The sequence below is a fragment of the Eubalaena glacialis genome, chromosome 3 (genome assembly GCF_028564815.1).
Source record: "Eubalaena glacialis isolate mEubGla1 chromosome 3, mEubGla1.1.hap2.+ XY, whole genome shotgun sequence".
Lineage (NCBI taxonomy): Eukaryota > Metazoa > Chordata > Mammalia > Artiodactyla > Balaenidae > Eubalaena > Eubalaena glacialis.
Window position 1 is genome coordinate 187,638,043 of NC_083718.1, and position 26,734 is coordinate 187,664,776.

The 26,734-nt window shown below is 50.3% G+C and overlaps 2 protein-coding genes across 3 annotated transcripts in view; one reads left to right on the forward strand and one right to left on the reverse strand.

The window, feature by feature from the left end:
• The first annotated feature begins 1,333 nt into the window (after positions 1 to 1,333).
• The window catches only part of CTNNBIP1 (catenin beta interacting protein 1), a 49,949-nt gene continuing 24,548 nt past the window's right edge, over positions 1,334 to 26,734 (forward strand). The window contains exons 1-3 of one of the 2 annotated variants that reach the window (XM_061187119.1): positions 1,334 to 1,519; positions 24,439 to 24,669; positions 25,230 to 25,314. The gene's annotated coding sequence lies outside the window, so the exon portion shown is untranslated. The remainder of the gene's footprint in view (positions 1,520 to 24,438; positions 24,670 to 25,229; positions 25,315 to 26,734) is intronic. The other variant, XM_061187118.1, reaches the window with a different exon arrangement.
• On the reverse strand, positions 7,554 to 8,155 carry LOC133088963 (large ribosomal subunit protein uL22-like). Its single transcript, XM_061187116.1, has one exon. It carries the CDS (start codon positions 8,124 to 8,126, stop codon positions 7,572 to 7,574), a length of 555 nt encoding a protein of 184 aa, XP_061043099.1. The 5' UTR covers positions 8,127 to 8,155; the 3' UTR covers positions 7,554 to 7,571.

A 26,734-nucleotide genomic window follows, 5' to 3' on the forward strand; every position in this document is an offset into this window, starting at 1 on the left:
TCTTGTTATGGGCATGGTAGTCTGGAAGCTGATGGAGATACAGACATCATTAAAATCTATTTCTGGCCTTTAAAAGTTCATAATCTCGTGACTTTTGATAAAATTAAAGTATTCCTCAATTGTAACTAAAAACAGTTATTAAATCAAAAGAGCAATATGGACATTAGAGGATATAAACACAGTAAAAAAAAAGTATCTTGTATCCTTGCATAGGGAAGGGAAAGAAAAGTGAGGGGATTGGAAGAGGATGGGACAGAAAAGGAGTGAAAAGGCTGGGGAAAGCGGGGCAGTAAGGCCTCTAAACTGTGGTTAGTGTCACCCCATGCAATTGTTAAGTTAAATGTTGAAAGTGAGACCACACTTGAAGACACGCGTCCCTTTAAAAGGGAAGGTGGGTGTTCAGAGCAATTCTCATTTTGCCTAAAAGGGGCTTTTTCTCTCTATATTCTCTCCAGACAGAGCCAGATTAGCAGACATAGTCAGCCTTTCTATAGAAACATTTTAATCAAGGGCACCCTTCTCCCCAGAAAAATGCACTCACTACCAGTACAAACGGTATTCTAAGTTTAACCCACAGAGGACCATCCCTGGGCTCTCTGGGCTCGGTGGATCCAGGTTAGGCCCCAGTTCAAGAGTGGGCCTAACTGCTTCAAAGGTAGCAATACTCCCAGCTCCAAGACTCAGGAAGACCACGCCTCTAAATGTTTTGCAACCTCGTCCATTTCAGATTTTTCAGGGGTCCTGGGTAAATCGGTCTCACCAAGGATTCCGCCTCATCTGGCTGCTCCCATTTTTAAACACAGACCCGTGCGTGGGAGAGGCCATTATTTTTACGGGATCACTGTGATTCTGGAGCAGCTAGGGACAGGCAGAGTTGCTTTACCGCAACGCCGGGTCCATCCTTAGCCCGGGCTCCGCCCTCAGGCCGCCTCCGCATCCGAGCCCCCGCCCCTCCTCCCCTGCCAACCCCCGACCCGCTCCACCCCTTTGCTCTGAGAGCCGCTCGGCCACTACCGGCGACCGGGTTCCACCCGCCCATCTCGTGGCTCCGCCCCGGGGTCACTGGTCCCGCCCCCTTCCGAGGGACCCGATGAGCGTGCCCGAGCACTCCGCAGCCCCCCACTCAACTGGAATCCCCGCCTTCTGGCTGAGTTAACCAATGACAGCCGCAGGGTGTTCATGGCCACGCCCGCCACATCATCAGGTCACGCCCCCGGCGCGCGGCCCCCTCCGGGGCGTTGCCGTGGCCGCGCCTCCGCCGCCCGAGCGGAGCCAGATGCCGCCCCCTCCGCCGGTCCCTCCCCCGGCGGCCTGGCGCCTCCCTCCCTCCCCGCCGCGGTGACTCACTGAGCGGGAGGCGGAGGTTGAGGCGGTCGCTCCCGCTGCTGCTGCTGTTGCTGCTGCTGCTGCTGCTGCCGCCGCGGCTGCTCGGGCTGTGCGCGCCCCGGAACAGGCCGCCGCGCGCCGCTCTCGGACCCGCAGCCCCCGCCCGCCCGCCCGCCCGGGTCGGGCGGCCCAGGTAAGCGCCGAGGCCGGCCCTCGCCCGCAGCGCCTGGGCCCGCGTCGCGCCGGGGCTCGGGGGAGCCGCCGGCCCTTTGTCTCTCGGGGAGGGGCCGTGGAGGGCGCCCCCGACCCCGCTCGGACCCACCGGCCGGACCCCCGGCACGGCGCCCTGGTCTGGGCCGGGCCTCCTGCCCCACCTGGCCCTCGCTGCTCCTGCCGCTCGCCGCCCCCGCCCCCGCGGCAGACCACCATCCAGCGGTCCTCAACCCCCCTTACCCCGGGGGTCGCCTCCACAGGTGTCCGAGCCATGCACTCTGTTGCTCACCCCACCGCGTCGGCGGGGTTGTCACCGTCTATCGGCAGTCCAGGGCCCGTGCCCTCTTGTCTCTTCCCTCACCTGCGCCCTGCTCTCAGCATCCTGACCCTCTGTATAGAGCCCTCCCATATTTTCCCAAACTAAATGCTGCCAAGGTCTGGTCACTGGGCCACGGTTCCTCTCCCTAGTCTGGTTGAACTGTCGTGTCCCCATCCCACTTCTCCTAGTGAGTGTTCCTAGACGGTGCACATTGTAGGCATAGGTCTCACCTGTATGGCAGGCGTGTGTATGTGAACCTGCAAGATTAACCACTCAGAGCCCCAGACTGCACTTCTCGCCCCCTTCCCATCATCCCCACCCCGACCACTTTCCTTTTTCTTGAACCTGGTAACCGAGACACTTAGGTCTGATACCCAACCTCTGTTAGGCCCCACATGCCTGCCTCTCTCGTGTGTGCTGAACTTGTCTGAGCAGTACCTGCTGTCAGGTTAGCCCCTGGGAAGGCCCAGGAGGCCTGTGTTGGCCGCAGATGAAGAGTTTTATGAATAATGAGATGTGAGGCTGGCAGCACCTCCTATCTGAGGATCTAAGTACACTATAGCTGTTAATTACTTTGTCTCCTGGCACTCACACTACTTAGGGAAGTGTGCCTGGCCGACGGCTGGGTAAATTGAGGCACAGGGTGTGTGGGCAAGGGACCTGGAGGCAAGTCAGAGTTTGTCCTGTGGTTCTGCTACCAAGTGTCTTGGCTCTTAGCTTCCTGCTACAACTACTGGGCTCTGGTTCCTGGCTTTAGACTCTAAGTGATACTGATCTCTTGGGCCATTAAAGTGTCCAGAGAGACCAAGTTTCCTTTGATTTAAAGCAGGACTTTGAATTATAAATAAAGGTGCTGGCTGTTAAATGCCAGTGTGTCATTCATGGTTTCCTGGTGGAGTGAGTGGTCCTTGTATATGTGTCAGGCAGCATTCCAAGCACCGGGGGCTACAGTGGTGAAGAGAGACACAGCCCCTGCCCTCCTGTAGCTGACCTTCTGAAGAGGAGGGATTAAACAAGTTAAGTGGACAAAATAATTTTAGTCATGGTAAGTGCTGTGAAGGTGGGAAGAGCCAGTTTGGATTTTATTCCAAGTGCAGTTAGAAACCACTGGAGGATTTTAAGTAAAGAGGTGATAAGATCTGATTTGTTTTCAAAGATCATTCTGGCTACTATATTGAGGCTGGATTGTAAGGAGCAGGGGTAAGAGCAGGGATACTAATTGGGAGACAGACTATTGCCGCTGCCGGGCAAGAGATGATGGTGGCTTGGACCAGAGTAGGGGTAGCAGAAGTGAAGAGGTAAAACCAGTTTGCTCCCCCTGAGAGAGGCTGAGAGCTTTAAAGCAAAACTTCAGGGAACACCGACTTCGATTTATACGTCTGGCAGAGAATTTCTAGACCTGACCATGCTCAGGTTTAGCTCAGCAAACCTTGCTCAGCACCTGCTGTGGGCCAGGTACTGTGCTAAACTCTAGAGATACTGATGTGAACAGGGTGAATAGGGAGCCGTCTCCACGTTCTAACAAGGTGCTCACAGAAACGTCACCCACCACCTCCTTGAGGGAAGAGGGTTTGTAGGCTTAAAAATCAGTTCGAGGTGGAGGAGGGCAGAACACACTGGGCTTCATTCCCACATCCGGCTGCATTATTTAAATGAGAGCGTTATTGCCCTGCCTCTGCTGTAAGATGTTGCCCAAAGATATCGGGACTGATCTCATGGTGGGTGGGAGAACAGCTCAGTGGCCATGAACTTGAACCATTAACCAGAATAAAACTTGATCTCCACGCTGCTCCAAGTCTGTGCTGTCAGAACATGTCCGAGCTAAAGGACCGTGGGGCCGGGCCCCTCTTACAGTTGGGCACCTGTGGTCCCTAGAGAGTGAGTAACTCTCTTGAAATCCCGTAGCAGTTTGTACATTTGCTGATGGCACCCGTCACTTTCTACCTCTCTTTCAGCTTCATGTGCACTTGCATGACCCTAAGCTTTCTGAGGCCAGGGTCTCTATTGGATTCAGCTTTTCCATCCCTCACAGCATCTAGATCCTGCCCCGAAAGTACACTCATCAAGTACCGGTTGACTTGCCTGGGTGTCTCACAGCACCTAGAAATAGAGCCCAGGAATCCTGACCCTGTCCATGTCTTTTCATTAGATTCCTCCTCAACCAGAGTGCACCATGGGGGTCAACCCAGCAGACTCCGTGTCACTGAGCTCACAGCCCTTCCTTGATGGGTCTCCTCTCTCTCCAGCTCTGCCTACAAGGAACAGCTGCTGAGGGTGCTGACCAAGTAGTTACTCGACACTCGGCAGATAGGAAGCATAGCTCTTAATCAGAGCATGGACTTCCTACCAAGACTATCTGGGTTTGGATCATGGTTCTGCCATCATGAGCTTTGTGACCTTCAGCAAGTAACTTAACCTCTCTGTGCCTCAGTTTCCCCATCTATAAATATTAATACTTCCTCCATGGAGTTGTTGGAAGGCTTAAATTAAGTAATACCTATTAGATGCTTAGAACAGCACTGAGCACCTTGGTATGGCTTGGTTGAAGTCGTAGCTGTTATTTCACCATTATTTATTTATCTGCTTTTTATCTCCCATCAAAATTTAAGCTCTTTTAGGGCAGAGATTTTGTCTTTTTTTTTTTTTTTTTTGGTCTACAGTTAGACTTTGTAGGCACTCAATAAATATTTCTTAAATTGAATGGCTTATTGAACACCTACTGTGTGCCAGGCACTGTTGTAGATGCTGGGGCTATAGCCAAGAACAAGATCACCAAGTTGCGTGATCTAATGAAGTTTACATTCTAGTGGGAGAGACAGATGGTAAACAAGTATACAAGTGAACAAAATAATGTAGAATGGTGAAAAGAGATGCAGGGAGAATAAAACAAGGCAATGAGATGGAGAGTGCCTGGGTCATAACTTTAGCGAGCTCTGAGGATGTAACTTTGAATGGAGACCCAGCTGATGGGCAGAGAGGACAGTAGAAGCAAGAAGCCTATGGCGGCTGGAGTTGCTGAGTGAGGAGCTGGTAGGAGTTGGATCTGTGGCCATGGTGAGGAGTTTAGATTTTACTCTTCAATTCTGAACAGTGGGAAGTCACTGCACAGGAACCTTTCCTGGGGGGGGTCCATCCTAGGAGAAAGACCCGGACACTTGGAAGAGCAGTGAGCAGGCTCTCCTTGTCCTGGGAAGGCTTTTGGAGGGCAGCAGTGTTGCATTTGTTCCCCTCAGGTTTCTCATGTCTCTGGCCTAGGTGCCCAGGAGATATGGGAGCCATTGGCTAGCTTGAGGAAGGTCCAGGTGTGTGTGTCTGTGTGTCCTGCAGATTCCATCAAGCCATCTTTCTCCCCTGAGTATGTAAGTAATCGGTCAGTGTTTCTTGAGCTGAATGAATGAGCATCACCAGCTCTTAGAATCTTGTCCTGTACAGCGGCTTGTCCTATGTTCTCTGCATAAGGAAATCTTCTTGTCATGGTAGTGACTCTGGCATAACCTTGGAGTTTTGCTGCTGTTCTTATGTGCATCAAGGACCTCCACACACCTGTACGTCACAGTGTCTTCACAGTATTTTGTTTTGTTTTGTTTTTTTTGGCTGCACCGCTCGGCTTTCAGGGTCTTAGTCCCCTGACCAGGGATTGAACCAGGCCCCCGGCAGTGAGAGCACAAGAGTCCTAACCGCTGGACCGCCAGGGAATTTCCTGTCACAGTGTCTTTTTTTTTTTTTTTTTAACATCTTTATTGGAGTATAATTGCTTTACAATGGTGTGTTAGTTTCTGCTTTATAACAAAGTGTATCAGTTATACATATACATATGTTCCCATATCTCTTCCCTCTTGCATCTCCCTCCCTCCCACCCTCCCTATCCCACCCCTCTAGGTGGTCACAAAGCACCGAGCTGATCTCCCTGTGCTATGCGGTTGCTTCCCACTAGCTATCTATTTTACATTTGGTAGTGTATATATGTCCATGCCACTCTCTCACCCTGTCACATCTCACCCCTCCCCCTCCCCATATCCTCAAGTCCATTCTCTAGTAGGTCTGTGTCTTTATTCCCGTCTTGCCGCTAGGTTCTTCATGACCTTTTTTTTTTTTTCTTTAGATTCCATATATATGTGTTAGCATACTGTATTTGTTTTTCTCTTTCTGACTTACTTCACTCTGTATGACAGACTCTAACTCCATCCACCTCACTACAAATAACTCCATTTCATTTCTTTTTATGGCTGAGTAATATTCCATTGTATATATGTGCCACATCTTCTTTATCCATTCATCCGATGATGGACACTTAGGTTGCTTCCACGTCCTGGCTACTGTAAATAGAGCTGCAGTGAACATTCTGGTACATGACTCTTTTTGAATGATGGTTTTCTCAGGTTATTTGTCACAGTGTCTTTGTTGGAAGTGTACCAAGATTGACTGGGCAGCTTTCCTCCCCCCCGACCCCATCCCCATTTCTCCTCCAGCCCCCTGCTGAGTACCACCAGGCCACACTGTCACCTCTGAACACTTCCTGTATCATTATTTGATCTACACTGCTGCACATCACTTGATCCAAGTATGGTGGTACCTAGAAAACATTGGCTGTCTTTAGTCTGGGCTGAGTGGAGTTGGGAAGCTCAGCAGAAATGGCGTTTCAAACCCAGGAGTTCAACTCACCAGGAATCCAAAGTTGGCCCCTTCAGACTGAGGGCAGTTGGCCAGCCTTTCACATCCTCACTCAGGCGTCCCCTTGTCTGTCAGTGTCCGTGATGCCAACCTGCTCTGCTAACCTTGAGAGGCCAGTGAGAGTTGGTAGGAATCAAATGGGACTTTTGTGCTGCAAGTCACTCTCAGGGTTCTGGTGCATTTCGGTGGCCGAATCGGAAATGCTTTTTAGGTGTCGCCTGTCTCCTTGCAAAAACTAAACCCAAAGTGGATGCAACCTTTTTCTCTTGTTATTGTTTTTTTTTTTTTTTTTTAAATTAAGAGAGTGATATGTACTCATTTAGAAAATGAGAAAATGAATGATGACATTTTCTATACTTTTTCTCATTTAGTCTTCACTGTAGTTTCTGAGATAAGTAGCATTATTACCATTTTGCATATTCAGAAGCTGAGGCCTGGAAAGGTTAAGTACAATAAGCTGTTTGAAGTGAAGATAGTTGGGAACAAAGTCAAGATTCAGACACAGTCGGTGGGACTCCTGTGTGTGAGTTCTGGGCACCATATTAGATGCTGCCTTTCAGCAGAAACAACAGAGAAGAAAAGACATCTCCCTTAAGCCCAGCGTGGGTGACATTGTGAGGGTGGCCAGAGTTAGCGCACTGGCTGCTGCAAAGAGTTTGAATCCTATGCCTTTTCCCTGTCTCATCTGACCTTGGGCAAACTAAGTAACCTCCCTCTGCCTTACTTTTCTCAATTGTAAATGGGGATAATGATCCTTGTGCCTTAATAGCTCCCAGGGGCATTATGATGTTTGGGCCAAAGTGCTTTTGAACTTCTTTTATGAAAGGGCACTGAGCCCCAACTGCTGTTATAGTCTGTTATTAAAGACCTATTATGTCCTGATCCTCCACAGAGCCTTGTTACAGGGGGACGACAACAGTCCCCAGAGGGAAAGGTGTCCTTCTGTGGTGGGCATAGCTGGAACAAACATCGTTTCCTTCCTTCTTTTTTTTTTAAACTTTTATTTGCATTTATTTTTTGCAGCATTTATTTTTTGCAGCATTTATTCCCGGGCCATAAGTTTTTGTTTCTTCAATTTCTTCTGGGATATCTTTTTCTTCTGGGCAACCTCCTCTTCTGGTTTAGGAACAATCTGTTCTTTTTCAGTAAGGATCATCTCAATGTGGCAGGGAGAGCTCATGTATGGGTTGATCCGACTGTGAGCTCTGTATGTCCTGCGCCGCATCTTGGGGGCTTTGTTCACCTGGATGTGCTCAATGACCAGAGAATCTACATCTAAGCCCTTAAGTTCAGCATTACTCTCTGCATTTTTGAGCATGTGCAGTAAAAATTCAGCACTCTTTTTGGGCCACCGACCCTGCGTCCAGCCCCACTGTTTGGCCTGGGCACACCTACCAACTCCACCACTGTACCGACGGAACGGCACACACTGCTTCTTTAAAGTGACATCCTTCAGATACCTGGTGGCTTTTCGGATATGCATACCCTTAATGGCCTGGGCTGTTTCACGAGTGTCCTTAAAGTGAACACGAAGATTTGAACCTCTCGACTTGCATGATTTTGTGGGGTTTTCTGGGTCAAGTGAATAGCGAACCATTTTGAGAGGTCACCTCAGGCCGCTGACCGGAAAAAGCGTTTCCTTCCTTCTGAAGTTTCTTAAGGATTGAAGGTCATGAAAGTTTCTCCATTTTTCATGTTCGTGTTGTTCTGTAGAAGCTTCTGGAAGCAGGCGTGTAAACTGTGCATCCTAACAGGTTCGAGGACCATTGATGGCAGGGCAGAGAGGCGGGTTATAGGGCTTGGTTTTAATCCCGGCTGTGATGTCTTTGTAATGTAAACCAAGAACACAGAGATAACAAGAAGTGATGACTATCTTCCATTCGTCCTTCCTTTCCTCCTTCCTTCTAATGACTCACTGATTGAAGTAATAAATATTTACTGAACTTTTATTAGGATCTGGGCCCCATGGTAGGCCCTGGGAATACTGTGGTGAGCAGGGTAGAATTAGCTCTTATCATACAAAACTTATAGGCTAGGGCCAAGAGGCTTATTATCTAGTTGGAGTCATGTGAATAAAGCAAGAACATGTTGGTGAGTGTTCTGAACTCTCAGGAGGAGAGTCAGGATATAATTTCCAGATGTCCACGTCAGCCGCGTGGGTACCTGCCCTGGACGGACATTACGGTGGAGGGTTGTGTGTGGCTTCCCAGAAGAGCAGGGGAAGAGTTAGTAGATTAGAGCCCTTGTGTGTCACACTTAACAAAAGCTGTGCTAGTGTGGGCATCTGTAGAAACAATTAGCACCTTGGCAGTCCCAGTTAGTAAGAACTACGTTTCCACTTAAAGGCTTATGAACCCTTTGTTACCCGAGTTCAAGTCAGGGAAGAATGATCATGGCATTGAGCTCTTTCCACAGTTTTTTTTAAAAAATAAATTTTATTTATTTATTTATTTATTTTTGGCTGTGTTGGGTCTTCGTTGCCGCGCGCGGGCTTTCTCTAGTTGCGGCAAGCGGGGGCTACTCTTCGTTGCGGTGCGTGGGCTTCTTGTTGCAGTGGCTTCTCTTGTTGCGGAGCATGGGCTCTAGGTTCGCGGGTTTCAGTAGTTGTGGCACGTGGGCTCCGTAGTTGTGGCGCACGGGCTTAGTTGCTCTGCGGCATGTGGGATCTTCCCGGAGCAGGGCTCGAACCCGTGTCCCCTGCATTGGCAGGTGGATTCTTAACCACTGCGCCACCAGGGAAGTCCCCACAGCTTTCTGAAGTTATGCCATCAATCCAGTGCCTTTCTTATGAGAAGACCATCAGCGCTTGTCTCTCCGGAGTTCCCTCCCTGCCTGACAGGTCTCCCTTGGCCAACTTTGGAAAGCAGGCATACGGCAGTAGGCAGGCTGTGGGGCTGGCTGCATCAGTGCTCTCGGCATGATGCCAGGGACACCTGTGTCTGTGAGCCCCCGTTGGGGTCAGTTTATGCAGAGTGTGGTGGGGGAGGGTTCTTTCTTCCCCAGGTCTGCCCAGCCACAGGCCTCGGGATCCCTCCAAAGAGCGCGGTCAGGGAGGCCCAGCAGTTTCTACAAAAGCACCCAGTGTTCTTCCACTCGCCCTCAGGCCAGGGCTGGGGTGGAGAGGGCACAGGGCTGGCAGAGGTGCCTGCCCACATCCAGAGTGAGAGGAAGGTGCCAGGACAGGGCTCCGCTCCCGGGCAATGTTACTTTCACCAGCCGCTGCAGTGTCACTGCCTTCCTGGTGCTGACCAGCTGCCCCTTCAGTGTGGAGGGCCTCAGAACCATCCAGCATCTAATCAGGAGGAAAAGGCCGGCCTGGCGAGGAGACCAGGTCACTCAGTGCCCCTGGACTTGTTCATGTGTGGTTGGAGCCCACGGTGATGCCGGTTCAGCTGGGAGAATGTGACCCACTTCCATCTCCTCTCCCACGTGGAGAGCTGGGTGGGAGGCTTTTGGAGATCAGCTCCAATTAAGGCTTTTTCAGCCAGAGTATCTCCTGAGTATCCAACCCACATGTTTCCTGCTGCTGGAATCCTGTGGTCCGTGTCCCTGAACTGAATAACAACTCCAAAACAGATGAAGTTACCGCCTTGTCGTTCTGCAGTTCTGTGTGTCCTGCGGGGCTTCCTTCAGGGGTCAGGGTCCCTTTTGGATTCAGACACCTTCCACAGTGTGGGCCCCACCCTTGTTCTTCCGGCTAAATCACCTGGCAAACCAGGGGCCCAGTTTCCAAAGAGATGGGTTAGCCTTGACCTCCCTGCCCAGACCAAGGCCTCCCCGCCCCCTGCCCCAGGCAGCCCTGGCTTCTGACCGATCCATCCTGACCCTTGTCCTCACAGTATGTCCTTCTGCTGCAGGAATATGAACTAAAATGTGTTTCGGACCCTCTAGGTTTCTTCCATTCTCTCCAGGTAGAGGACATTTGAATGATTTTCCATTTATAATTTTATGTTTCTCATGCGGCGGGGCTGGGGGGAGCGGGGGGTGGAGGAAGACAGTTTAAATACACGAGCCTGTGGGTGCTGCCAAGATAATCTGGGGATGATTTTTTTTTTTAATTTTTATTTATTTATTTTTGGCTGTGTTGGGTCTTCGTTTCTGTGCGAGGGCTTTCTCTAGTTGCGGCGAGCGGGGGCCACTCTTCATCGTGGTGCGCGGGCCTCTCACTGTCGTGGCCTGTCTTGTTGCGGAGCACAGGCTCCAGACGCGCAGGCTCAGCAGTTGTGGCTCACGGGCCTAGTTGCTCCACGGCATGTGGGATCTTCCCAGACCAGGGCTCGAACCCGTGTCCCCTGCATTGGCAGGCAGATTCTTAACCACTCCGCCACCAGGGAAGCCCCGGCCGGCAGATTCTTAACCACTGCGCCACCAAGGAAGCCCAATTTTTTTTTTTTTTTCCTGGCTGCAGGAGCTCAGTTCCCCGACCAGGGATTGAACCTGGGCCACAGCAGTGAAAGTACCGAATCTTTTTTTTTTTAATTTGTTTATTTGGCTGCTCCAGGTCTTAGTTGTGGCATGTGGGATCTTTAGTTGCGACATGCATGCAGGATCTTAGTTCCCTGACCAGGAATCGAACTCAGGCTCCCTGCATTGGGAGCATGGAGTCTTGGCCACTGAACCGCCAGGGAAGTCCCGAAAGTGCCGAATCTTAACCACTAGAGCACCAGGGAACTCCCTCTCTTTCATTGCTATTAAGAAGCAGTATTTTCCTACATGTATCTTTATGCTTTTGTCTGTCTATAGGATAAATCCCTACAGTCTTAGTTGCTACAGCAAAGGGTGCATGTGTGTAAATGTTTAGTATTTTGCCAGGTTGCCCTCCATGGACATGGTGACCTTTTATGTGCCCACCAAAATTGTGCAAGAACACCTGTTTTCCCCCCTACCTTGGCAGAAGTTGAGTTGTTGCTAATCTGATAGGTGAGAAGTGGTATATCATAGTTTTAATTTGCATTTCCTGATAAGGAAATAGAGCATCATTTCAGATCATTAAGGGCAATCTGTTATGTCATTTGCCCATTTCTTTCTTGGGTTGGCAGTCTTCTTCTTGTTGATCTACAGGTGTTCTTTATATATTAAGGCAGTTTGTCCTATGGCTGTGATATTTGTTACACGTATTTCCCCAATTTGTCATTGTTCTTTCGATTATATTGTTTTATCCATGTAGAGTTTTGATTTTTATGTAATCAGATTTTAACATCTTTTATTTTGTAACTTACAGATTTCATTTTGTATTATTTCCTTCTCCCACTGTTTTCTTTTAATATACTTACTATTTTGTACTTTTAAAACTTTGCTCCATAACTGAGTGATCCACAAACCCAGCCTCACCAGAAGCGGGGCAGGTTGGCATTGTGTGCCTCCAGTGGGACGTGGACAACGTCAGCTACAATCGTTTCTCACCAAAATGTTTACCCTTAACTCCAATTCTAAGGACAACCAGACTAATAGTCAATGGTCCTGGACTCTAAAAAAATGTTAATGTCGTGATAGACAAAGAAAAGCTAGTGAACACTCTAGGCTAAGGGAGAGGAAAGAGCTTGGGAACCTAGTGAAGTTGAGATCTTCAGTTGGATCCTAGATTAAAAACTGGTGCAGGCCAAAGTGAGGGGCGTGGTTGGGAAATTTGGATGTGGGCTGTACATCAGAGAACACTGCTGGGTCACTAGTAAATTCCTTGGGGCTGAAAATAGTATTGGGATAATGTCGGAGCATGGCCTTAGGAGATGCAAAGTATTTGATACCTGCAACTTGCTTTTTTTTTTTTTTTTAATAAATTTATTTTTGGGGCTTCCCTGGTGGCGCAGTGGTTGAGAATCTGCCTGCCAATGCAGGGGACACGGGTTCGAGCCCTGGTCTGGGAAGATCCCACATGCCGCGGAGCGACTAGGCCCGTGAGCCACAATTGCTGAGCCTGCGCGTCTGGAGCCTGTGCTCCGCAACAAGAGAGGCCGCGATAGTGAGAGGCCCGCGCACCGCGATGAAGAGTCGCCCCCACTTGCCGCAACTAGAGAAAGCCCTCGCACAGCAACGAAGACCCAACACAGCCATAAATAAATAAATAAATAAAATTTTAAAAAAAATTTATTTTTGGCTGCATTGGGTCTTCGTTGCTGTGCGCGGGCTTTCTCTAGTTGCGGCGAGCGGGGGCTACTCTTCATTGCGGTGCGCGGGCTTCTCATTGCGGCGGCCTCCTTATTGCGGCGGCCTCTCTTGTCGCGGAGCAGAGGCTCTAGGAGCACGGGCTTCAGTAGTTGTGGCATGTGGGCTCAGTAGTTGTGGCTTGCGGCTCTAGAGCGCAGGCTCAGTAGTTGTGGCGCATGGGCTTAGTTGCTCCGTGGCATGTGGGATCTTCCCGGACCAGGGCTCAAACCAGTGTCCCCTGCATTGGCAGGCGGATTCTTAACCACTACACCACCAGGGAAGCCCACAACTTGCTTTCAAATCGCTCAGGAAAAGAAGCAGCAGACAAACCTACATCTACCCACAGTGCGGGGAGGCATGAGACAAATGTGACAAAATGTTAACAGCTGGTGACTCTAGGGGCAGGGTATTGGGATGTTCCTTGCACTGTTCTTTCAGCTTTTCTGTGACTTTGAAAATTTTCGGAATAAGAAGGTGAGGAGAAAAGAGCAACAACAGCTTTGTTCCATCTGCAGTTTGTTTGGGTTGCAGTTCCCTTGGCTTTGCCTGGCTCTCCTGGGGTACTGTCCTGATTCCCGGTTTCTTTCTCCTTCTGTACAGCATGCACAGTTCTCTGTTTCCCTTTCTCGTAGGAACTTCTTCTTCTTCTTTTTTTTGGCTGCATTGGGTCTTCATTGCTGCGCGCGGGCTTTCTCTAGTTGTGGCAAGCGGGAGCTACTCTTCATTGCGGTGCGCAGGCTTCTCATTGCGGTGGCCTCTCTTGCTGCGGAGCACGGGCTCTAGGCGCACAGGCTTCAGTAGTTGTGGCGCACGGGCTCAGTAGTTGTGGCTCGTGGGCTCTAGAGTGCAGGCTCGGTAGTTGTGGCGCACGGGCTTAGTTGCTCCGCGGTATGTGGGATCTTCCGGACCGGATCGAACCCGTGTCCCCTGCATTGGCATGCGGATTCTTAACCACTGTGCCACCAGGGAAGTCCTGGAACTTCTTTTTTGGGTGAGTTATTCTATTTTGGACTTGGAAGTCTTATGACTATCTTTCTGGCAGACTTACATGACTTTTCTAGAAGCAGGTAAGAACCAGTGTGCATTGGTGCCTATATTTTCTGTTTTTGTTTTGTTTTAACATTGTGTCATGTGCTCCAAGTAAATTTGCAAGGAAGTTTAGTTCTCTGAGACTTAAAGTCTTAATCCTCAGGAATACCATCAAACTAATGTGTAGTGTAACTAACCTCTCTCTCTCCCTAACCTCCATATAAGCTTTTTCCTCTCAGCTGAGAGTTTTTGCAAGAGGTCAGATTTTGCTTGCATTCTGTGGATATGGGCTTGTGAAAGGTCCTGGGTTTCATTTTATGAAATTTGACAGTCTGGGGATTTGAATAGCTGGCCTGTAAAACCAGAAGTCTTTTTGCCAGGGGAGCGCTCACAGGCCAGTTTTGCTGGGAGCTTCTTCTCCCTCTCTGTGACTTGGTGACTAATGGTTTCGTGGCTTTGGGGGTGGAGGATGTCATTACAAATGGATGATGGGGCTTTGGCTTCTGCACTGGATTATCTGGGCGTGCTGAGTGGGTGGGGAGCAGAATATGCCACCCCAAAATATACCACTTTGGCATATTGATTATTTTGAATTATAGTTTCTTGAGAAACAACCAGTGCAAGAAGGGCGCTCTGACCCTCCTTTATCTCCCTGAAAGCAGGAAATAAATCTCCCATGTGAAAGGTACCTTCCCTGTACCAGGGGGTAGAAGGCATCCTTATCACCAGAGACAGGAGATTCAAGGCTGAGAAGGCTGTATAAACAAACCTTGTTACTTCCTCACTAATTTACTACCCCAAGCCCAAACTTCTTTGTCTTGTCAATTCTTCACAAATTTATTGTTTTTTTGTCTAAAAGATATAAAAGATGCCTGCTCTGGTCACTTCTTCAAGCCACATATCTTTGGGGCTCTCATACGTATGAAATTAAATTTGTTTTTCTCTTGTTAATGTCTCCTGTCAATTTAATTATTAGACCAACCAAAGACCTTAAAGGGAAGAAGGGAAAAGTTTTCCTCCCCTACACTGGTCTGGGTGTTTGTGTCCAGCCCATTGGGATTGGGGGTAGTTTCTTTCTTAGAGCTTTCACACAGGCCCCTAAGGCCTCCCATCCATTTCTGTCCACTCTCCTGAGCTTTTCCACAGTGGCCCTGGCCCTGAGCAGGTGACTGTGGGTGGATTCCTGCTGTTTGGGGCGCTGTGTTTTCCCATCTCCTCAGAGCCTGTGCATTTTCCCTGATCATCCCTCCCTTCCCCTCCAGCCTCTGGCATCCTTGTCTCCAGACTGGATGAGTTTTGTGACCCATCAGAAGTTCTCATCTTCATGCTACTTCCCCAGCAAGTTAATGGAATGAACACATGTAGATTCTGAAGTTGCCTCTGTTGAAAATCTTTTTTATTTTGATTATTAGCTTGTTAAACATTTAGGGAGGAAGGAAACTGAGTGTTCAGCAGCCTCTTAGGGGGAGGTTTCCTTCTTCCTTGGATTATTTTTTGTTCTGAGGTGGCTGGAGGGGAAGGAGAGGGAAGGTCACGGCCTGTGTCCCGGAGCAGAAGCAGTTATCCAAACAAACAAACAGTGTGGCTTATGTGACATGAGGGTGTAATGAATGCTTGCAGTGTATTACAGTAGTATGGATGTTTTCGAGGTAAACAAACATAGCTTTATTTTTATGCAAATTAGCACATACCTGTATGCTGAAAGCCTATAGGAAAGAGGAGGCAGTAATTCTAAAACTTATGTTCTTAAGAGTTTATAAGACGTTTCACCCAGGAGGCCAGGCCTGGGGCCTCTCAGCTGGGTCCTGAGGACAGCCATCCCCAGAGCTGGGCAGTGAGGAGGGGGCTGGCTTTGGAGGCCACCCCAGGGAGACTGAGCCCTCGCCCTGCAAGCAACCCAATTGGTTTCATGACCTAATTCTCGCAACAGGAAGCTGGAGGTCTTTCTGGCCCCATTCTGAGGGGATGCAGTGAGCCTGGTCCGGGAAACTTTTTTATTTGAACCGATTATAGGAGACTTCAACGGAGGGAAGGGTTGGAGGGAGAGTGGGGGCAAAGGCAGAAGGGCTGGAGAGGGCGGTGGTTCTTGAGCAGCCCAGCCTGCTGGCAGGCATCAAAAGACCTGGGCCGCCTTGTCTGGGCCTGCTCCTGAGAACAAGGCTTGTCCCCTTCGGCAGGAGGCTGGTGTGAACGAGCCCATGTGGCTCTGAGTGAAGGGACCTTATGTAGCTCCTGATAAATAAATAGCACTGTGCCAGTTTTTCCCCTTCCTCTTTAAAAAAAAAAAAACAGCCCCGCCACCAAAAAACAACAACTTTTAAATTTCCCAATTTAATTAACGTTTTAAATGGTGACCCTGCAAGAGTTGGCATAGCTGTGGGCAGTGGGGTTGATGGAGCTTCCGTGGGTTGAAATTTCCATTCTGGCCTCTTTCTCTGGAGGTGACCCAAGGTCTGTGAAACCTGGCCAGGCTCCTTCCCTGGGATTATTAGGCTTGGAACTGGTCCTTCCGGCCCAAATTTGACTTCAGCCCGATCCCTAAGAAGACTGACCAGCAATGCAAATTGAGTTTTCCCTTTGGGGGGGGGGCGGTGGTAGGTTGTCAGCACACTGGGGGCATCTCAGATGTTGATCTAGGTCACAGGAGAGAAAAAGTGTCCTTCTGCCACCAGCCTGCACAGGTGAGCTTTTGACACTGGCAGGTGCTCAGCCCGCGGTGAAGGTCGTCCAGCTTGAGAGAGCCTGCCCAGGAGTGGGAGGCGGTGCTTGCACCCGCTCGAGAGCCGAGAGCCGAGAGTGCCTGCCCTTACATCCACTCATAAATAGACAAGGGCTCTGGAGTCTGCATTACCCACCCCCTTGGAACCTGCAAGAGGCCAAAGGTCAGACTGAATCAGAGGAAAATCCGGAGCCGGATTTTGTAGGCGCACTGGTTCCTGATTTCAGGTCTCAGGCTCCGGCTTGGCCAGATTCCAGGGCTCCAGCTGTTCTCTGTGAAGGAAAAAAGAATCTCTTTTTAAATTAGGTCAGAAGATGCCTTTCTTTCCTTCTGTCCTTGTCCCCCTACTGTGCAGGGATAAAACCACCACCTGCACGTCCCTTGGTTAGAACTACAGAGCTTTAGGACTTCGCCCGGGATCGGAGTGTCCCAGTGCAGCCGAGGAAACTTCCCCCGGCTCTGCGTTCCCTTCCTGTTTGCCTTGTGCTGGCTGAACCGCAGAGGCTGTCAGAGCAGGCCTGCCAGGTACTCTGGCTTAGCTGTAAAAAGGACTTGAAGAGACAGTGAGATCTGGGTAACCTTTTCTACCAATCAGGCCAAAATCACAGGATAAAATTTTTTTTTAACCAGAAGTTTTTGTTTTTATTATTATTATTATTATTGGCCGCGCCGCATGCGGGATCTTAGTTCCCTGACCCGGGATCGAACCCGGGCCCCCTGCAGTGGAAGCGCAGAGTCTTAACCACTGGACCACCAGGGAAGTCCCCAGAAGTTTTAAACAGACAGCTTTTACCAATCCAGTTACATCAACATTTATAGTCTGTACATGCAGGCTCCTTCAGTTCCTTGATGTCTTAGGTTCTCTGAGGTGAGGACATTCTGAGGCTGGGGGCTTCCTTCGTGGTTCCCAGGTGAATCTGAAATCTGGTCATTCATTTAACTGTGCATGGGACTCCAGATGTGACTGACAGCAGCAGGAACCCACCAGATTCCTCAGCACAGAGCCTACGGTCTTCAAGCTTTTCGAGGGTCCACAAAAATACTGGAGACCTGAAAAAAAAAGTATCCGCTCCCTCTACTCATAGGAGTTATATGAGAATTCTATTTAATGAGAGATATGGGTCCATTTTATTATTTATTTATTTATTTATTTATTTGGCTGCACCGGGTCTTAGCTGTGACATGCAGGATCTTTAGTTGCGGCATGCGGGATCTAGTTCCCTGACCAGGGACCGCACCCGGGCCCCCTGCATTGGGAGCGCTCGGAGTCTTAACCACTGGACTGCCAGGGAGGTCCCTGGGTCCATTTTAATATGTCTGTGAGAATAAGGCTGCCTGGGCCCACAAAGGACTTAAACCACCCTGTGGCCTGCCCTCAGAGAGCTTCCAGTTTGGAGGTGGAGATAGAGGCACAGACACCCAGGTGCAGTGCTTGGGCAGTGCTTTGAGTAGAGGAAATTTGGGTGAATGTGCAAACACAGGCTTCAAAAAGGTAACGATCGAACAGTGAACAGTAAATAGGGAGGAACATTCTAGGCTGAGGGTACAGCAGATGTGAAGGCCGGAGGTGCTGAAGGAGCCTGGTGCAAGTGGTAACGAAGGTGACCACCCGGCAGGGCTCCTCATCCTCGGCGCTATGGGCGTGGGGCTGGGGGGATGGGGCGCGTCCTGTGCACTGTAGGTAGTTCTTCCCAGGAGCATCCTCCCAGTTGTGACAATCAAAAATCCTCCTTTCTCCAGACATTGCCAAATGCCCCCATCTGAGAACCAGCGCCAAGCAGGGACCGTGGTATATGGCCAGGGGCTGCCTGCCCGCCCCTGCCCGAGGGTGCAGTGGAGGGAGCCCCTTCCTGTCCAGCGTGCAGGTCTGTGCCTGCCCCTGTGTCCTCTGGTTTGTGTGACGCTCCATGTGCAAGAGTGGCTGCCAGGCTCTCTCCGAGGGGAGTCAGGCCGTGGAAAGAAGGGTGCATCCCGAAGCCCCCTTCCCAGGCTGACTGTGGTTTTCTGTGTTGATGCCTTTCCCCCTGTTGTCTGGGCAGCCAGGCAGGGTGGCTGTGCTCTGGATGTTGGGCTGTTTTGAATGATGTCATGTGGATTTGATTTTAATGCTTCGAGAAGTTCACCGAAGGGCCTTCATCAGAGCGGCTCACACCTGGAAGAGAAGGTGCCCTGTTGCTGTGAAGGGGCAGGTGGCAGCTCTGAGGTAGGAGGTGTTGGGAGGGTGGGTGTTGAGAGTTCCAGAATCTCCTGTGCAGCAGACCTGTGGCCGGGGAGGAGGGCCTGTTGGTGTCTGGGCTTCCCAGCTGCTCCGCCCCGGATGAGGGCCGCCCTGGGGCCTCCAGAGCAACTGCAGCCTCTCCTGCTGCGACCCCACTTCCCAGGGGCTTTTTAACGTTTTCCTGACCTTTAATTTTGATTTCAAATCTACAGAAAACTTGGAATAGTGCAGTGAACACACCTGTGCCCTTTACCTGGATTCACCAGTGTTAACCTTTGCCGTATTTGCTCACGCACTGTGTCTCTGTTCATACTCACACTCACACTCACACATACTCACACATTTCCGCATACACACACACACACACAGACAGACTCACACAGACACACATAAACACACTCACACACACACTCTAACACAAACACATGCATATACACATACATGCTCACACACATATACACACACGCTCACACACATATACACATACACACATACACATATACACATACACGCACATAAACACACACACACACTCTAACACAAACACATGCATATACACATACACGCTCACACACATTTACACATACACACATACACATATATACACATACGCACACATAAACACTCACAGACACACACTCTAACACAAACACATGCATATACACATTCACGCTCACACACATATACACATACACACATAAACACATACACGCATATACACATACTAACACAAACACATATACACACTCACACGTACACACACACATATACACATACACATATATACACACACACACATAAACACACACATGCATATACACACATACGTAAACACACACACATATACATACACATACACAATAACACAAACACATACATATACACATACATGCTCACACACATATAAACATACACACACGCACATACACACATATACACATGCACACTAATACACACACACATATATACACATACACACATATACACATACAGCACTGACATATACACACACACACATATACATGCTCGCACATATACACATACATATACTCACACACATGCATACATATACACACACACTCATACACACACTTTTTTTCCAGAACCATTTCAGAGTAAGTTGCAAGCATTGAGACATTTCACCCTTAAATACTCAGCCTGTATCTCTCAAGAACCAGGATATTTTCCAACGTAACCACAATATATTCATCACATTCAACACATATAACATTGATACAATACTAATATCTAATAAATACTCCCTATTAAATTTTCTCCAGTTGCCCAATAGCGGCCTATGACTCCCTCACCTCTCCCCTCCCTGGATTCCATCAAGAACCATTCCCTGTATTTAGTTCTTATACTGCCTTATTTCATTTTCTGATTAGCAGTTATTTTGGGCTCTGGCTTGCCTTTTCCCTGTAAAGTGGGTTTTCATTTCAGTTTCAGTTAAAATGGCTGATGGGACTTCCCCGGCGGTCCAGTGGTTAGGACTCCGTGCTTCCAGTGCAGGGGGCACAGGTTCGATCCCTAGTTGGGGAACTAAGATCCCACATGCCATGGGGCGTGGCCAAAAAAATAAACTAAAATGGCTAATGTTTCTATCAGCTTCTGAACTGGACGGGGCTGATAGGATGGAGAGAAAGCGTGGATTTTCAAATCCAGGCTTGTCACCTTTTAGCTCCGTAGCCTTGAGCAGGTTACTTACCTTCTCTGAGCCTTGGTTGTCTCATCTATAAAATGGGACTAATTCCTGCCTCGCAGGCTTGTCGTGAGGACCCCGTGTGCTGAACAGGCCTGACATTGTGCCTGGCCCCTAGGAATGCTCCAGCAACCACAGTAATTATCACTGTTGTTCTGCAACTTCGCCTGGCTTCACAGAGCAAGAAGGAGCTTTGGGGCAGGTTGGAATTTGGGTTGGTGACCTCAGGACAAATTCCTTATCCCAAGCTCATCACCTAAGAATGGTGCTGCGTCCTGCAAACTGCCTGAGCGGCAGAGCCGTCATTACACCTGTTTTGCTCCTGCTGGTGGAGTGCGGTTCAAGAACGCCGAGCCTGGCTCTGGGTGGAGGAGGCCGAAATGTGGAATTTATTAATTAAGGTGGTTGCTCACGAGGCCCTAGAGTCTGGGAGGTTGCGGTTTAATTACTGGGAGTGGAGCTCGTGGAAGTTCTCTCTGGTGCCCCAGCTTTGATGTCGCTGGGGGACCTGAGGTGCTGCCCCAAGTGGGACTCGCAGCCCGGGCTGCAGATGAGGCTCAGGGCTGCCTCCCTCTGCTGAGCGCGTTTCTGTCCACTTACTTGTTTACTGGAGAGCAGTGCAGCATGGGCGGGAGCCTGGACATTCTGGGTTCGAATCCTGCCCCAGAACAGACTAGGACAGACTAGCTGGGTGAGCATAGACTAGCGCCCTCATTTGTAAAACCTTATAGGGATGCTTGTTGCAAAGACTGAATGATTCATGTACGTGGAGGGTTCAGAACAGCGCCCGGCCAGCAGCAAGCCAGAATATATGTCAGCTGTTTCTTTAAAGCAGTGTTCTCACCTGGGGGGGGGGATTTTACCCCCCAGGGAGCACATGGCAAAGTCTGGAGACATTCTTTGTTGTCACAACCAAGGGGGAGGTGCTTTTGGCTGGTAGAGCCCAGGGATGCTGCTAAATAACCTCCCATGGGTGGCACAGTCACCGCAACAGAGAACTATCCAGTCCAGAACGTCACTAGTGCTGAGGTTGAGAAACCAAGGATTCCGGGCAGCACGTGGAACATGGAAGGAGGTCCTGTTCCTCACCACCCCCACCCTTATCCTTCCTTTGATCCGCTCCCCTCCCCCTCCTCCCCTCGCTGGTGTCCCTCCCGCTGCGCCCAGGGCCCCAGTCCAGCTCCCCCAGGCTTCCCCTGGCTCACCCGCTCACCTGACCACTGACACCTCCTTTTCCCCTCACCCAGCTCGGGTTTTTTATCACAGTACCTATCTCCTTCCTCCTTACTAGGGTATTTACCCACTGATTACTTCTTGTTTATTTCGTTTTGTCTGTTCTCCCTTCTCCCTAGAATGTACGTAGGGACTTTTGCCTGTTTTTGCACTGCTGTATCCCAGTTCCAGTAAGTGCTCAGAACGTCTGTTGATTGAATGAATGAATGCATTCCCCAAGGCCACACGGCTGGTACGTGACATGCCAGGATGTCAGTTCTTCGCCGTCACCCATGTCGCTCCTTCTTCCCAAAGTGCCCTCCCAGCCCCCGGCCCCATCCAGCGCAGCGTCTCCTAGAAGTGCTCCAGATGTTTCCTGGATCTGGTCAGTCACCACGATCTGACTCTGTCTCCAGAACACTTTGTGGATGTGCACGGTGGTACCGACTTCATCTGAAGGATGAGCCTGCCCTGTTTCCAGTCAGGGGCTTCTCTGTGGCCCTGGGAGCCCAGCCCCAGCTATTGGCCTGTCCTCAGGGCCGTCACCAGCAGACCGGCAGCTGGCACATCACACCCACACCCCCTCCCGCAGCCGCAGTGGCAGTCCAGGCTCCGACACTACTCCTGTCCCGCAGTTCCACCTGCCGAAGTGTCCCAAGCCCTCCCATCCTCACCGTCCCTTCTCCGTCACCCCGCAGCCCAAGCCCCGGCCCTCACCTGGCCCAGCAGGGACCTTCCCTCCAGCTCCTCCCCATCTCTCCTCCACGCCACAGCCACAGGGGTCTCAGGCGTTACCCTACTCTCCCGCTTGAACCTCTCCTCACCCCCCTGAGACCCATGTGGTCCAGCACCTTGAGCCCCCTCACCTGCCTCCCTGGCCTCAGCTACACCTTCTTCCTCCAGTTTTCCCAAAGGCCCAGTCTCTTCCTGTTTGAGGACCTTTACACGTGTGTGTGTGTGTGTGTGTGTGTGTGTGTGTGTGTGTCCCAACCCAGCTCCTCCTGACCTGGGTAACAGCTCAGAAGTCACCTCCAAGGGTGCCTGCCCACAGGGCAAGGTCAGATTCCCAGCTGCGCGTCCTAGGGCACCTTGCACTTACCACCCCCGACCCCCATCATTTATCACCATCTGAGGCTCCGTTTACCTGGGTGTGACTTGATTCATGCCTGTCTCCCCTGCTCACTGGGAGCCATCATCACAAGCAGACCTTCCCATGCTCGCCTGTGTATCCTCAATGCCCAGCACAGGGCCTGGCATATAATAAGCTGGCATATAATAAAAGATGCTCAGTAATTGTTTGTTCAAAGAATGTCTGTTCCCTCTGCCTGCAGTGCCCTTCCCCATCTTCTCTACCAGCAAACTCCTATTCATCCTTCAAGACCCAGTTTCAGGGTCTTCTGCTGGGAGCTGGTCCCTCCCCTTCCTCTGTGTTGTCACAGAGCTTTGCACATCCCCTTACTCTGCCACTTACTACACTGGGTCGAGGCCCTGGGTTTTTTCCTCTCACCTCTGAGCTGTGCAGGGGGAGGTGCTGGGCATGGCACGTTACATGCAGTTGGCACTCTTGGAAGTGTTTGTGTTTTTAACCTGACCTATCTTTTTGGTTCGTTGTTATGTATAATTTGTGTTGTTTTCCATTTGCCTTGTGCAGTGTGGTTTCCTCAGCCATTCTGGTACCTACTGGAAGGCAGGCTTAGTGTCACAGCCCCACCTTTGTATCTCCTGCTCCCTGAGCCTGACACAGGGCTGTGTTCACCTAGAGAGGTTTTATTTTAGTAAATCTTTCTTGAGTCCATGTCATGTCTACTTGAGGTTACGGGCCCCTTGGCAGTTGAGAGCGCTTGACATCCTTTCCCTCATTCTGGACTGGCTAGATAGTTTGTGGCACCCGATGCAGGACCCCTTGTTAAAAAATTATTCAGAATTGTAAGACGGCGACAGGAGAGCATTAAACCAAGAGTAGGGCCCTTATGAATGCTCGGACCTGTGCTGGGGCCCGGGCCTCATGCTCATGAAGCCAGCCCTCATCTCCTTGCATCCTCCGAGGGAGGACACGGTAGAGGTCCTGATTTCCTTTTGACCAGTGGCAAACTGGAGGGCTCAGAGGGCAGTGACTGACCTCAGGTTGCACAGCTGACCATCGACAGAGTAGAACTGGAAACAGGGTCCAGCTCCGGGAGCGTGCTCACTGTCTCCACCGGCTCTGGGGCCCCAGGAGCTTTGGTCCTCGGTTTCCTCCTCTGTAAATAGGGAACATTGACCTGATCATCGGGTGGCAAATGGAACAGCTGGTGTGAGTCCCCAGATGGTCCCATCAGGAGCCACCACATACCATAGGCGCCCTCTCCTTCAAGTCATGAAGCCAAGGTTCCTCTCTGCTTCTTGGACAGTCCGAGCCCTGTAGACAGTAGGAGGCTAATTGGCTGTTGTGATAGTTGGAGAGATTAAACCCCCTCAGAAGTGGGAGAAGGTTGTCTCTTTTCATCTCTTTTTGAAGGAATGTGGGGACTTGGGTAGAAGGTTCCCCAGGGATCCTTGGTATTTCAGTGCTTTGATGTCTAGAGGAATAAAAGAGCAATTAATCGCTATAAATGTCTTTCCCGTAGGGTAGGCTGAGGGTGGGGGAGTGGCAGTGGCGGGTGACTGCTCTTCCATCCCAGGACCATCACTGGTCAAAGGGCTCTGCAGACCAGAGACCCAGGGCCAGAGCAGCATCTCCCTGTAGGGGAGGCTTCTAAATCTCACTTCCTCTGGAAAGCACATTTGCCTCAGCCTCTTGGGTGAGTGAGTAGCAGAGATTGCTGAAGACAGATGGGTTGCAGAGCTCCCCTTGGTCCCCTAGAATAGGTTTCTCAACTATCCAAAGACATCTGTCCTTACCGCAGGGCTGAGAGCCAGGAGTCCACCTGTAAACCAAGTGCTCCGAGGCCCACGCGCCGCAGTGGAGGGGTGGCCGGGCTGCCACGGGCAGGCGAGACTCCGACCCCCCCGCTGGCACCTCCACCCGCCATCAGCAGCCTCCCTCCTGCCCGGTCAACCTGCAGAGGACCCAAACGACGAGGGTGTGTGTAGAAGGCCAAAGAAGAGAAGAGAATGTTCTTTGATTCCTAGAAGAGGTGTGTTTGGGGCAAGCAGACCTGTGGCCAGACTAGTAGGTTGTAAATTATCTGCATCTGTGTTGTGTGTGTGTGTGTGTGTGTGTGTGTAAACTTATGTTTCCATATACAACTACAGATGTTCCCTAAGCACACAAACACCATGCAAGTCTGAGCACAAAGTGGGCGGAGCGCCGAGGTAGCTGGGCCTGGCTCGTCCTGCTGTTTGGTGGGTGGGACGCCTTCTCGGGCAGGTGCAGGACTTGCCCATCAGCTGCCCGGAAGTGATTCACTCTGGTCCTCGACGTCTCCCAGCATGGCTCTCAGTCGGCCTCGGTGACTAACCCAAGGGGAGGAGGGTGTGTGGTGACCTGCTTTGGCTGGAAATGACAGTGCATAGCTGCAGTCGGCACCTTATCCCAGGGTGCTGGTGCAAGTTCCTGGGCTGGCCAGACATACAGATATTTCTGGACCGTGCAGGGCCCTTGGCCACGAGCTTCCTGCCATCCGCCTGTATCCCACAGCACTGGCCGTGGGCTCCTGCTGGCTCCTCCCGTGACCTGGGTTCTGTGTTTCCACAGGGCTGCACCTTCCTCCTTCTCCCCGGCCACAACCTGCCCGTCACAGTTGAGCACGTGTTTTCCTGAAGGTGATTTCCAGAAGCAGGTAAGGACCCCAGGGGAAGGACGTCTGGTACAGTGGCCATAGCACGGCGTTGAGGAGAGGGCCTTGGGGACCGGCTCTAGGGCTGACCGTGAAGCTAGCACATCTCATATCCTTTCTTCATCGTCCCTGATAACGCTCATTGCTTCAGCTGTGTGGGTTCTTAGAGTGAGCGTCGTGTTTCTGCTGATGTCTTCTAGGCTGTTAAGATGTGTAAGGTCTGAATTAATATTTTATATAAGCTCTGTGAATCACACAATTATATGGCATTGTATTTTCATGCAATGTAAACATTGTACAGATGAAAATGAACACTTTAAAACATGAACATTTAAAATATATCACTTTTTTTTTTTTAAATGGACAAAAGTCAAGTGCTGGGACCCATGGGGTGGCTTGTGTACCTATAGGCCCCCCCTGTTGTCTGGCCAAGCCTGAGGTCAGGCAGCATTTACAAGCAGGTGGTAGACCACCCTGGGTATAAATGTATATTCCAATTTACATAAGTGTGGGTGTTAAACAGCATTAGCTTTAAGTTTATAAATAAAAAGGAGTGCAGGTGGCTGTGTCTGTATTTGGGTTCCCCCCACCCCGGCCCCCCGCCTGTCAAAGGGAGGCCAGCTTTCAAAGTCGTTTATCAGAATGGGTCTGACTTCTGCATGTCCTGCTCTCTGGGTCTTTCCTGCACTACCTCCCAGTTCTTCCAAAGTGAGATCAGCTGTTTCCAAGCTGGAGCTCATGTGCATAGAGATTAGGTCCCTCTAATCTCTGGGCAGGAACGTGGTATCTTACCGACGACCTCGATGCCTCCCAGAAAATGCGGTGCAGCCTCCCAGGCCACGAGCCACATTTGAAACTTGGTATGCATCCTTCCCAGTGGTTGGGAACCCCTTCCTCACTGTCTTTTACCTACCAACCTTCCTTCAACAGAGATGCAAGCTCAGAACCAACAGAAGTGTGTGGAAGGGGTGTGGGGGGGTGAATGCATCTGTGTGTCTGCAGTGAATGTATGGACCTCAGTTTCTCTGAAGTGCATTTGTCCCAATCAGGTGTAATTTTCTGGAATCACGCCCACTTTCGCGTAAGCCGTGGATATCTGTGGCACAACATCCACTTAGCCACAAGCCTCTCCCCTCGCCTTTCGTTTGCATAGTTGATAGTTGCCTGTTTCTTTTCATTTTCCATTTTTTGGCTCATGTATGCCTTTCCCTGTTTAGCTTCCAGAATGTTATATCTTAAGAGAGGAAGCAGGTCTGTCTCTGACTTGGGCAGTTAACACTGAGAGATTTTCTTAGGATTTAGGATGGAAGCGCCACCATCTTATGGGGTCGCCAGGAGGCCATAACTGAGAAGCAGCGTTACCTTACCTTCGGCTCTCACAGCTGAGGACTGAATGAATAATTATTGTGTCCAAATTCTTTGC

Excerpts from the sequence above, each read along its gene's own strand:
- LOC133088963 (XM_061187116.1), bottom strand. The coding sequence starts at position 8,126 with ATGGTTCGCTATTCACTTGACCCAGAAAACCCCACAAAATCATGCAAG.